The 12,948-nt window shown below is 40.3% G+C and overlaps 1 protein-coding gene across 3 annotated transcripts in view; it reads left to right on the top strand.

Annotated features, from left to right (window-relative positions):
* baz1b (bromodomain adjacent to zinc finger domain, 1B) overlaps positions 1 to 12,948 on the top strand; it is a 91,842-nt gene that overhangs the window by 63,748 nt on the left and 15,146 nt on the right. For all 3 annotated transcript variants that reach the window (XM_048557126.2, XM_048557128.2, XM_048557127.2), the window contains 3 exons: positions 5,381 to 5,528; positions 6,857 to 6,981; positions 7,748 to 7,902. In XM_048557126.2, coding sequence (XP_048413083.1) covers positions 5,381 to 5,528; positions 6,857 to 6,981; positions 7,748 to 7,902 — 428 coding nt within the window. The remainder of the gene's footprint in view (positions 1 to 5,380; positions 5,529 to 6,856; positions 6,982 to 7,747; positions 7,903 to 12,948) is intronic.

Genomic DNA, 12,948 nt, shown 5'->3' with positions numbered 1-12,948 from the left:
CAGCCTTTGAGATTAGGACTGAATTCACTGCAATGTCATGGTGCAGAAAGCAGAACCAATATTTTGACATAATAAAACCTTGATTTATGAAGTTACTAAAATGCTGAACTGTTCTGCTGACCTTTTGAGTTAAGGCTCCCTCAGGATGTAGTACTAATGCATATGAGGATATTTCTGCCTCTGTCACACCCCCTCTCTCTCACTCGTGCCCCCCCTCACGTGGCCCCCACCTCCCCTGTGCACACCACTTGCACAACCGATGCATGTGCACACAGTCTCATGCAACTACTACTGTAGTCTAGATTCAGTCCAGTGGTGGATATGTTGCTGCTTCACCTGGAAGGTATGTTGGGGCCTTGGATGGTGAGGTGGTAAATTAGCAAATGTTGCACCTTTTGTGAATGTATGGAAAGTGTCATGGGGGTGAGAGGTGGATTTGGAGGAGGAGTGGATCAGGGTGTCCTGGAGGGAACAGTTCCTGCAGAATCCTGACGAAGAAAGTAACGGGAACATGTGTCTGATGGCATCCCACTGAAAGGTCTAGAAATGACACCTTACGATTTTTGGATGCAGAGGCTGTTGGGGTAGAACGTGAGGACAAGGGAAGTGAAAGGGTTAAGGTAGAAGTGCGAGAAATGGTTTAGACACAGTTGAGGCCTCTATCAACTATTGTCACAGGGAATTATCAATTGGGGAAAAAGGTGGACGTGGCTGAGCATCTCCTGTGGAATGTGGCACTATCAGAACAGATGCAACAGAGACTGAGGAACTTGGAGAAAAGAATGGAGTCCTCACAGGTAGCAGGGTATGAGGATGTATAGACAAGGTAACTGTGAGAATTGGAGGGTTTGTAATGGATCTTATCCCCAGAAATGGGAATGGGTGTCATGGCAGAGGAGGGAAGAGTCAGAAATGGAGACCATGTGCAGGTGAGAGTGAGATGGAAATTGAAGGCAAAATTGATGCATTTTTCTAATTTTAAATGCGAGACAGAAGCAGCACCAATTATGTCATTGATATACTGGAGAGACAGTTGTGTGGAGGGTCCCAGGTAGGACTCGAATCCACAGAGATGGACATTACTGGGCTCATGCAGATACCCATAACCACACTTTTGGCCTGAATAAAGTGAGATAAGTTAAAGGAAGCGTTGCTCAGTGAGTATGAGCTCAGGCAGGCAGAGGAGGGTGATGGTGGGTGGGAATGGTTTGTATTTTGTTTCAAGAAAGAAATGACAAGTCTTTGGACCAGCCTGACAGATGTCTAGAGGGTTTGCTTGATGGTGAAGCGGAAATTTCGAAATTGACGTAAAGTGTAGAAGAATCTGGATGTAAGTGAGAAGAAACTTGGGCAAGGGGAGGAAATAACTTGTGACAAGATAGGTAAAATTAAATTCCATTCAGAGAGGAACAGGCGGAACCAGTGGGTTTGGGGCAGTCCTGTTTGTGAATTCTGGGATGAAGGTAGAACTGGGCTGTAGAGGATTGAGGACCAATGAGGTGGAAAGCTGGTGAAATTCCCAGATGAGATGAGATTAGTCATTGTCATAGCTTGATGTTCAATGGTTGAGTGATGGTCCAGGCTGGTACTCAGCCTCCGCAAGGTCAGTATGTCGGACAACAACACCATCTTTGTCAGTTGATTTGATTACAAAGTCAAAGTTGAAACATAAAGTACGGAGTGCAGTTAATTCTGGCCGGGTTGCACTTTGGTATGATATGCCTGTTCAGCATGCAGAAGAAAACCTTTTTATTATACCTAGGTACATGTGACAATAATAAATTAAAAATAAAGAATGGAGAGGGGAGCAGAGAAATTACAGGGACCAATATCACATTGACAGCATCGCAGTGAACAGGTCAACAGATTCCCTGCTGCTACTGTTTCCTTAAAAGACTTTCCCTTGTCAAGGTTTTATATAAACCATATTTTATGTGAAATGCCTTTGAATATGTCTACATTAAATAGGTCCACACTGATTGACTGTTTGTTTGAGTCCAACTCATTCATGCCGATCAAATTTCCCAAACTAAAATAGACCCATTTGCCTGTGTTTGACCCATATCCTTTCTAAGCCTTTCCTATTCATGTACCTACTGTCCTTTAAATGTTGTTATTGTACCCACTTCTGCCACTTCCTCTGGTACCTCATTTCATATATGCATCATCCTCTGTATGAAAAAGTTGCCTGTGAGATCTGTTTTAAATCTTTCCCCTCTCACCTGAAACCTATGGCCGCCTTGTTTTGGATTCCCCCACTTTAAGGAAATGACCTTGGCTATTCATCTTATCTATGTGTCTCATGATTTTTTAAACCTCTATAAGGTTACCCCTCAACCTCTTACAATCCAGGGAATAAAGTCCCAGCCTATTCAGCCTCCTTATTAACATCCTTGTAAATCTTTTTTGCACCCTTTCTAGTTTAATAACCACCTTCCTATTAGCAGGGGGACTAGAATTGTACAGAGTACTCCAAAGTGGCCTTACCAATGTCTTGTACAGCCGCAACATGATTTCTCAATTCCTATGCTCGGTGCTCTGACTGAAGCCAAGCATGCCAAATGCCGCCTTCACCACCCTGTCAGTCTGTTCGACAGCACTCCCAAGGGCCCTACCATTAACTATGTAAATCCTGCCCTGATTTGCCTTACTAAATGCAACATCTCACATTTATCTAAATTAAATTCCATCTGCCACTTCTTTGTTTTATGAATACAAGTTGTTTTGTACGAAACAAAAAATAACCAAACAATTGCTGATGCTGGAAATCTGAGTTGATACTAAAAACTGTTGGAAAAACTCTGAGGATACTGTAGCATCTGTGGCGAGAAATAGAGTTAATGTTTCGGGGTCCAATAACCCTTCAAAACTGACTAGGCCTGCTGAGTTTTGGTAATAGTTTCTATTACAAGTTGTTTTCTGTTGGGTTAGTAATGTGAAGTGTTTTTCAGGATGGTAAGTTAAAACAGGAAGTGTGAAGTGTATGATTTGTCTGTGAACAGTTATCTCAGATTACATGATCTGTTTTTCAGCAGACTTCCTTTAGTAAGCATTGATAATTGATTGATAATTTGTTCAGAGTTGGAGCATGACAACTTAGCTAGTATTTATTTCCTGTCATTGTTTTGAGAAGGTGTGGTGCATCGCCAGCTTGAACCGTAGTGATCCTTGGTTGTAGGTGTTTTTAGGTAGGGTTTTCCATCCTTGAGCCAACAACATTGAAGGGGCAACAATATAGTTCTAAGGCAACGTATTGTCCGACTTGGATTGAAACTTGAATCTGTTGCGCTGTCCTGTGTGGCAGAGGTTGGAGGTTTGTAAAGTATTGTTAAGCAGCTTGGTTGAGTTGCTACAGCATCTAGTAGGTAGTCTATGGTGTGTGTTAAGGCGATGAATGACGTGCTAGTTAGGCAGAATGTTTTGTTCTGTTCAAGGTCGAGCTTCTTAGTGGAACAACAGTTGCTGAAACAACACACATGCAAGCATTTGAAGAGTATTCCATCATACTCCTGTCTTGTGTCTTCATTGATAGAGGACAGCAAATGTGAAGATAGGAAGTGAATTACTTATGACAATATTCCTAGCTCTAACTATTCCTAGCCACAACATTTGCATGGCTGGTTCAGTTTCTAGTCAATGGTAAACCCTGGGTGTTGATCATAAATGATTCAGCGATGGTAATGATGTGGGGTGTTAAGGAGTGTTGGTATTTATTGCCTGGCACAAATGTTGCTTGCTACTTATCACCCCAAGCCTGGATGTTGTTCATGCTTTGTTGCATATGAACACTGACTTCTTCAGCATCTAGGAGCTTCATGTGGTGCTGAATATTGCACAGACCTTAGCGAACATTCCCACTTCCTCCTCCATAATGGTGAGAAGTTAGTTTCAAAACAACTGAAGATAATTGAATCAAGGGCATTACTCTAAGGAACTTCTTCAGCTGTATACTGGAATTCAGATGATTGGTCTCTACAAGCACATCTTACTTTGTGCTAGTTATTACTCTAACCAGCAGATTTCCCCTGATTCCCATTGGCTCTAGTTAGCTTCTTCTTGTCATTCTTAGTCAAATGCAGCCTTAGGCTTGTCATTCTTGCTCTATAGTCCATCTTTAGATAAGACTGTAATTGGGTTAGGATGTGGTAGACGCAATCTAAACATTATTGAGCAGGTTATTTGATGAGAAAATACTGTTCAATCACAATGTCAACAATCCCTTCTATCACTTTAATGATTGGAAGTGGGTGATTAGCCTTGTTTGATCTATGTTGCTTTTGCCCTTGGGCAGAACTTACCTGGGCAATTTTACACATTGTTCGATAGATTCCGATGTTGTAGCTGTACTGGAAGAACTTGGCGAGTAGTAAGACTAGTTTTTAAGCTCAAATCTTCAGTATTACTGCGAGAATGTTTTCAGGGCGCATACCTTTGCAGTATCCTGTGCCTTCAGCCATTTCTTTATGTCACATGAAATGAACCAAAATGCCTGAAAGTTGGAGTCAGTGATGCTGGGAATGACAGTAGGAGGTCAGGATGGGTCATCCATTCAGCACTGCTGGCTAAGAATGGACCCACGTGCTTCAACCATGCCTATTTGCACTGATATGCTGGAACTCCCATTTCTGGGGATGAGATATTTGTGAAGTTGCCACCTTCTGTTAGTTGTTGAGTCACAAATTGTGGACAATTAACACAGCAGGACAGTGCAACTGGAATCTAGTCCATTGCTTTGGAATTGTTTAGCACTGTCTGTTGTATGCTGATTTTGTAGTTTGAGTTGCTGGACGCCCTATGATGGGCTCACCAAATTGACACTGTCTTGAACAATTTCTGAGACAGCTGTAAGTGAACTGTCATTGATCAGATCAGATTATTCAATAATGTATGCATCAGAAAGCAGTGCACCATTACTGTCTGCTTCTTCATCACATATTTGGAAATCTTGGTAAGACAGAACTGTTCATGCACTCCCCAGTAAAATGAAGACTATTTCAAATGTGACTTCATTTCATCAGCTTTTTCCATAACGAGAGGCTGGACACTGAGAGTTAGTTTGGAACTGAAAGAATGAATTTTGTTCCCAGTGATTTTTTTTTCTTGTGTGGCATGTACTGGTCTGGCCAAGATCAACAACTCATACCTTTTTTTATTCATGTCATGATGTGCGCCTATAGCTAATAACAACAATATTTAGAAACATGTTGTATTTGTCAGAGAATTCAAGGAGGTTTTACGTGATCATTTCTACGTTTTACTATCTGTTATGAAATGTTTTTAGTCTCTTAAGAATAAACTGACCTAGCTTGAAGATCTGCATATATGTCATACTGCTTGCAAGCCAGGTGTGTTTGGCTGACTTTGTTTTCTTGCTATCCAGGTGAAGATGACAAGCTGATTCTGTGTGATGAATGCAATAAGGCCTTCCACTTGTTCTGTTTGAGACCAGCTCTCTACATGATACCAGACGGAGAGTGGCTATGTCCAGCTTGTCAGCCAGCCACAGCTAGACGTGGCACTCGTGATAGGTAATCCTTCAACCAGCTTACCACTGCAGCGCTTATTGGCTTCTGACCTCCAATATTCTTTTCATAACAAAGTTATGCTGCTGCTGAAATGGATTCCAACTGACCTGTCTAAAACTTTAAAAATTACTCTTGCTTATGCATTCCATTAATGTTTTGAGCTGCATTAGATTAGCCTCCCTTTCTTATTAAGTTATTTTGTATACAACTTGCTAGACAGTACTCCTGACCAATAATTTACTTCATTTATAGTCTGACCTACTTTAAAGCAGCTCTGTATTTCTAAATTAAGATTTTTTTAGTTTGTTTGTTTATCTTGTGTCCACAATTTTATACTGTGCCTCCCAAGTCCACCTCTGGGAGACCCGGAGACCGATAATAGCCTAAGCATAATGGTTTGGGCCAATGAGAACATAGTGACGTTGGATAGTCTGGCCAGAGAGTCCACTGTTCATTTAGCATGGTAGCTAGTGACAGCATGTTAACAATCATTCAGTATGTGGTTGGTGCTTATTCTTCACAGTACTTTAAAATGAGATTTTATTGTTAACATGTTTTCATGATTAACGTGAAAACCGATTTCGTTTTTGTAATAATTCAACACATGCTGTTTTATTTGGGAGCAGGGAATTGCATATTTCTTTTGCAGAAATTGAATTGTTGCGTTCCATTCTTCCGTAGTAGTTAGGAACAGAGGAAATTGGAATGTTTTTCTAAAAATTTGCAGAACAGACTTCTAAAATGCAATAGCATGAAGTTATATTTATACAATACCTTTTAATACAATGAATTGGCCCATGTGATTTAGACGTGCTTTTTAAAACAATATAAGCCACCAAGGAAGCCACAAAAAGATATCGATCCAGACAACCAAAAGCCTGGTGAAAGAGAAACTTTTACATTTAAAGGGGTGCCCATAAGGATGAACACAAAGTGGAGAGATGCTAGGAGGATATTTCAGAGTAATGGAAGATGTGGCTACCACTGGTGGAGCTGCTAAAAGCTGGGGCTTGCGACCAGAATTAGAAGAGCACTGATACCTCAGGGTTGCATCACCAGAGAAGAATACAGCAAAGGGGAGGGATGAGGTCATGGAAAACTTTGAAGACAAGGGTAGGAATTTTAAAATCAAATCATTGTCTGACTGGGAACTAGTGTAGGCCAGTAAGCACTGTGAACATCAGACTGGGATTTAGTATGTAAATCTGTTTATCCATTCAAAAGTACATTCACCAATTTTAAATGTCTAAACTAATTAGGATTGTTTGCGTTATGTGTGAAATCGTTCTTTGAAGTAACCTGCACTCTTTTTTTTTAAACCACCTTTTTAGAAATTATGCTGAGGAGGAAGACGAAGGTAATGAGAATGAGGAGGATGAAGAAGAGGAAGTAGAGGAGGAGGAAGAGGAAGAAGAGGAGGATGACTATGAGGAGCGAGGAGGTCCCAGACTCAGATGTAAGTTTTGAACTTAACCGTCCACTGCTGGGAAATAATTTCAATGTAAGAATTTAAAATTTGGAGTAACCGTTTTGTGTTATATTGGGATCTGCTTCCCTATTTGAGAGAACATTTGTTTCACTGCCTCCCTTAAATTAAGCTGCTTTGTGAGTACTGACTATTTGATTTTCAAAACATTACCCATACTGTGTTCAATTTTAAAATATTATTTATAATTCTCTTACAAATGCTGTAATGTGGCCATAATGAGTAGAACTGTTAAATATTGTGAAGTTAACCAAGAAATGCTTAAAATTAAATGAATTTTGTACTTTACTGTACAGTTTAAGAATCTTCCGTGCCTTATGCAGCTTAGCTAACCTGAAATGTAAGCAATGGGGCTACAAACTACGCGTGTTTTTTTGCCCTAAGGAAGTGAAAGATCAATAAAACCTCCAAGTTTTAATTATTGTCCAATGAGCATGTGGATTTGTTCAGGTTGGGAAAGGACTGTAGGATTATATGAACAAGTCAGCATCTTTGTAGGGAGAAAATTGTTGCAGAGTTTTATGGAAAAACTTAAACTTTACACTTGCTTAAAAATGAATTGCATCAAATCTTGCAATCTAAATTTCAACATTGTGACAAGAAATTCGGTGATGTAAAAGAGTTGGTAGTGTGCAGCTGTTAGTTTGAACGAAAGTTTTGTCTTTGAATTGGGATGCCACTTGAGTGGTAATACATGCTGTCAGTAGAGTGATCACATAATTCTTGCTCTTTAAAGCGAGGCCCAGGAAAGCTGCCAAAGGAAAACCAGGCTCTCAGGGCCGCCCTCCTAGGCAGGCCAAACAGCCGGGAAGAAAAAAGTCCCTACACGGTCACAGCAGGAACACTCGACACAAGACATCACCTGTCAACGGAGTGGACATTGATGAGCTGGTAAGTACAGAGTGCCAAAATTTCAGGACTGGCAACAAGAGGTCTATAAAATGAACAGGTGCTTGTCTGCAAACTCTTTATTCTTGTATTATGTGCTACAATCTGGACTCAAGACAACAGATATTCAACTCCATGGAGACAGATCAAACCAGCTTCCAGCATCTTGACGAATTCCTCAAGGAAAACATTAAGTAATTTCTATTTTGAAAAAAATGTGTACTTTCTACTTTGTCAGAGAAGTGAAAAATTAGTTGCTGCTGTTACACAAAATTGTATTGTAGCTAAATCATGCTAATGTAAATTTCAAATACATGTTAGCCATGAAGTAGCATCATTTGGAGGACGAGGAGAGAAAGGGTTATTGATTCTGATGATGGGCAAATGCTAGCACTGACAGTCGAAGGAGTGAATATACATTAAAATACCTGATATTGGGAATGTAATTTTTCAAAACTAATATTTTCAAGGCAACAGAAAAGTACAAAATGTGTGCAGCATATCTTACACAAGTATTTGTGCCCTTTCTCACCCACTGGTCCTTGCAATCCTATATAACTTGAGCTACTGATCTGTGGAAGCCTGTTAAGTCTCCAACTGTGCTGATTTTACTGCCATTGGCGATCATTTCAACCAGCTTGAATTTGGGAGGTAAGAATTGCCTTCGATTAACACCTTGGAGTATTACTGTCTGGCAAGTGTGAGGTCATAATCTGAGGACTGCGTAAGTAAGTAATACTGAGGTCCGTTGGTTGAGGTTTACACACACATACACACACACATATATATATTTGCAAGTTGCAACATACTGTAGGGCTTTAGAAAGCAGCTGTTCACAATTATTGGAAATATTCGTTTGACAGAACTTCAAATTTTAAAACTGTGTGTGGGATTGCATTCGTAAGTATGAGTGTTCATAAATCTGATGTTCATAAATTAGGTACTCCCAACTGTTGGGAAACCTGTACCTGACTCAAATTAACCACTTCCAAATGATTTCAGGCAGGTAAAGTTACTAAGGAAAACAGTGAATAAAACCATGTGCAGGAATTTGAAATTTCTTGAGATAAAGGGCGGCACGGTGGATCAGTGGTTAGCACTGCAGCCTTACCACGCCATGGACCCGGGTTTGCTTCCAGCCTCTGGTAACTATCTGGGTGGAGTTGGCACATTCTCCCCGTGTCTGCGTGGGTTTCCTCCCACAGTCCAAAGATGGACAGGTTAGGTGGATCGGCCATGCTAAATTGCCCGTAGTGTTCGGGGGTGTGCGACTTATAGGGGGATGGGTCTGGGTGGGATGCTTCAAGGGGCGGTGTGGACTTGTTGGGCCAATGGGCCTGTTTCCACACTGAAGGGAATCTAATCTAAATATTATTTACTGTGGAGTATGCATTGATTTACTTCATCAGTTTAACTCAGTAGAAATTAATCCAATTTAAAAGTTGGGTATGAATAGTCTATTGCTTCCAAATAGCATTGACATCTGTGGTGAATCAGTTTCGGTTTGTTGTGTGATTGGAAGACTTTTGCAGAAACTGCATACCATCAGGTTTTAGATCGTTTGGATAAAGTGATCACAACCAGTCTATATTTGCTAGGCCTAGGAGTACATTGCACATACTTTAAGACAGCAAATTGGATGAACGATAGCTGAGACAACTATAGAACATATCCAAATCAGGTAATGCCTGGCAAATTGTAGAAATTCTGTTCACCTTTATCAATAGGAGAAGGATCATATATTGCCTGAAAAGTGGTGAAGTCTTCCAGAATCTGATTCAAGCTCCATGGTGGAATCCACATTGTCGTCACAACCATAAAATTGCCATCCAATTGCAGATGATACTAGTTTAACTTTTCATAAGAAATATGTTTCGAACAAAAGTGACATATTGCCCATTCATTCAGGGGAAGCTTTGTAATTGCTTACCATGACTTGGATATGGGAATACGGCAATATATTCCCAGATACTGGCTTCTCTTACTCTCTTGAGGTGCTTTAAACTTATATGAACAATGCTTAAAACTCCTAAAAATTGGATGATAAGCCATTCCAAATGTACTGATATGATGGAGGCAGGTGTTCTAATAAAAATCTAATGTGTTTGCTTTTCACAACAAAGAGACTACACACTGAAACCTGAAATGCACGATCTCGTTTGGACTGAATTCATTAAGTGACAAATTATTGCAGACTTTCTGCTCTCTCCCTGAAAGTAGTAATCAAGCTCTACTAATATGGAAGGTTTATTTTTATTTCATTTATGCATTTTGATGCATTATTTCTCATTGGTTACAATTTGCTTACTTACTCTCTTCAATTTTATTTTATTAAAAGATATTTCCATTAGTCTTGCTGGTATTGCACCCCTTAACAGGTATAGCAATATTTTGTCTGCACACTCGTGAGAACTATAAAACTGATAAGCCGAATAATACTGCCTTTCTTGTCAGTGACACTGTAAAATAACAGTATTTCCAGCATTAACAAGCTAGTAACCAGCCCAGCGTGCATAGTATAAGTATTAGTTATGCTCATGTCCAGAAAAAAAATCAGATAAAACCCTGTTTCCAAGTAATTAATTTAATAAAGAGAAAAACTTACATAAAATGCCTTTTAAAAATGTGTCAATGTATCCTATTCATGATGGTACATTGTCTGAGAGTACTTTACTGCCGGTATTTGTAGACTACAGTCATTGTTGAGATGTGGCAATCTATTGGGGCACAACTAACTCCTACAAACAGGAATACAATGACCAGAAAATCTGTTTTTGTGATATCGATTGAAGGATAAATCATGACCAGGATTTTGGGAGTATCTTCTTTGATGTCCTTCAAAATAGTACGATGAAATCTTTTCTACACCCAGAAAAACAAACAGAACCTCAATTTAAGATCTCAACTGAAAGATGGGACTCCTGCCAGTGCAACATTCCTTCAGTACTCCACGGGAGTGTCAGCTGTGATTTTGGCCCTGAAGACCTGTAGTGGCTCGATAATAGTACTGAATTTGAGCTGGAACTGACTTTGTGGACAGATTTTTTTTATTCATTCATAGGAAGTGGATGTTGCTAGTTAGGCCATAATTTACTGTCCACTTCACTTGCCCTTGAGAAAGTGATAATGAACTGCCTTCTCAAACCAGTGCATTCCATTTTGATACAGCCCAATGCCTTTGGGAAGGAGTTCCAGGCTATTGACCCATCAACACCAAAGGGACGATAATACAGCTCCAAGTGAGCATGGTGAATGGCTCGAAGGGGAATTTGCAGGTGGTGATGTTCCTTTTTATCCGCTGCCCTTGACCTTCTAGAGAATAGTTGTAAGTTTGGAAGATGCTGTTGAAAGAGCATTGGTAAACTTCAATAGATGTAAATGGTATGTATTGCTGGTACTGAGTATTGGTTTTGGAGTGAGTGGATGTGGTGCCAATCGGGTGGGATACTTTGCCTGAATGGTGTTGAAATTCTTGAGTGTTGTTGGAGCTGCAATCTTCCAAACAAGTGGAGGGTGTTCCATTCCTCTCCTGATTTGCGCTTTGTGGATAGGCTTTGTGGAATTCAGGAGGAGGGTAACTCACTGCAGCTTCCTAGTCTCTGACCTGCTGTTGTAGCTAAAGTATTTATATGACAATCCCAGTTCAATTTCTGGAGAATCATAACCCTCAGGATGTTGATAGTGAGTGATTCAACGATGGCAATGCTACTGAATGTCAAAAGGTTGCATCCCCTGTTGTTAGATGTAGTCACTGCCTGATACTTGTGCAGAATGAACGTTGCTTGCTACTTATCAGCCCAAACCTGCTGCATTTGGATGTGGACTACTCCAGTATTGTACAAGTCTGTGCCCAATAGGACAGGCACAGAATTTCAGGTTCCTTGGCTTCATCCCATCACTGGATCATCTTTCAAAGGCAGAGTATGAAAGGAGCAGTTTCAGCAGTCAGTTGACCCCATTTCTGGTATATCATGGGAAGCTAACTGGAATTTTCCAATCCTTTTCTGTGCTCCCAGAAACATCTGTGATAAGAGTTATTGCTTGAAGATGGGAAACTGGGGTGCCTCTGTTCCAGGCAATCTTGAAAGCCATCCTGCTTGCTTCACTTCACCTGTAGCCACAAGAAGTGCAACAATGTTGACTTAGTAGAAGCAAGCTACTGCAGATGCTGGAATCTGTACTGAGAAACAAAAAATGCTGGCGATTACAGGGGGTCAGGCAACATCCATGGAGAAGTCTGGACAACTCGTCATGCTTTATCCTTAGTGATGGTATGGTTGCAATGGGCTTTGTTAATCAAAGTTTTAAAAGTAGAAATTAACTTCCTTGCTTAATTTTGATAAATCAGTTTTTGCTTCTCCAGTGCTGATGGATTTGCTACTGACCCGCCAGTTTGACAACCCTCATCTCTCCTTAATTAGCTGCTGAGCTCGGCCGATTCCCAGTGGAGAAAAATCACTGCTGATTAACCATTCCCCATGCAGGAATATTGAGCCTGGCAGTAGTAGTGTGAAGCCTGTGGGGAAAATCCTGCATTCTGTGTGGTCAATGTAAAGTGGCTCCATTAGTTTCTGAAATTTTACCTATGGAGTTAATCTGAGTACATCCATAGAAACATCTTAAAGCTGGTTCTTTTGAAGATTCTTATGAGCCAGTTTTATACTTTTTCTTTCAGCTTAGATAGGCTAATTGATCCCGATGGCTGCTTACATTTGTGTTTATCTGTGTAGAGATAGTTCTCCTATAACACTACAGTTGCATTCTTATGTGACATCTTCTAAAGAAAACCACATTTTAGGGAAATCGCTATATGTGTACAGCAGCAAGTTTGCGTTATCCAAACAGCATCTACTATTCTTCAATTGATTTGCAGCCAATTAACAAAGCACGTGTTATAGCAGAACTACCTATATCTGTTCCTTCGCACAGGGCTGCAAGTTTTGCCTTTCCCACCTGCTCTTTATAGATCTTTATGTATCTTTTATATACTGCTTCCCATCTTTTGTCTGTCTGTACCTCTCCATACTGTATTATGGAGACCAAACGTAT

This window comes from Stegostoma tigrinum, chromosome 27, assembly GCF_030684315.1.
Source record: "Stegostoma tigrinum isolate sSteTig4 chromosome 27, sSteTig4.hap1, whole genome shotgun sequence".
NCBI lineage: Eukaryota > Metazoa > Chordata > Chondrichthyes > Orectolobiformes > Stegostomatidae > Stegostoma > Stegostoma tigrinum.
The sequence above is the reverse complement of the archived record's forward strand: the minus strand, read 5'-3'. Positions and strand labels throughout refer to the sequence as shown.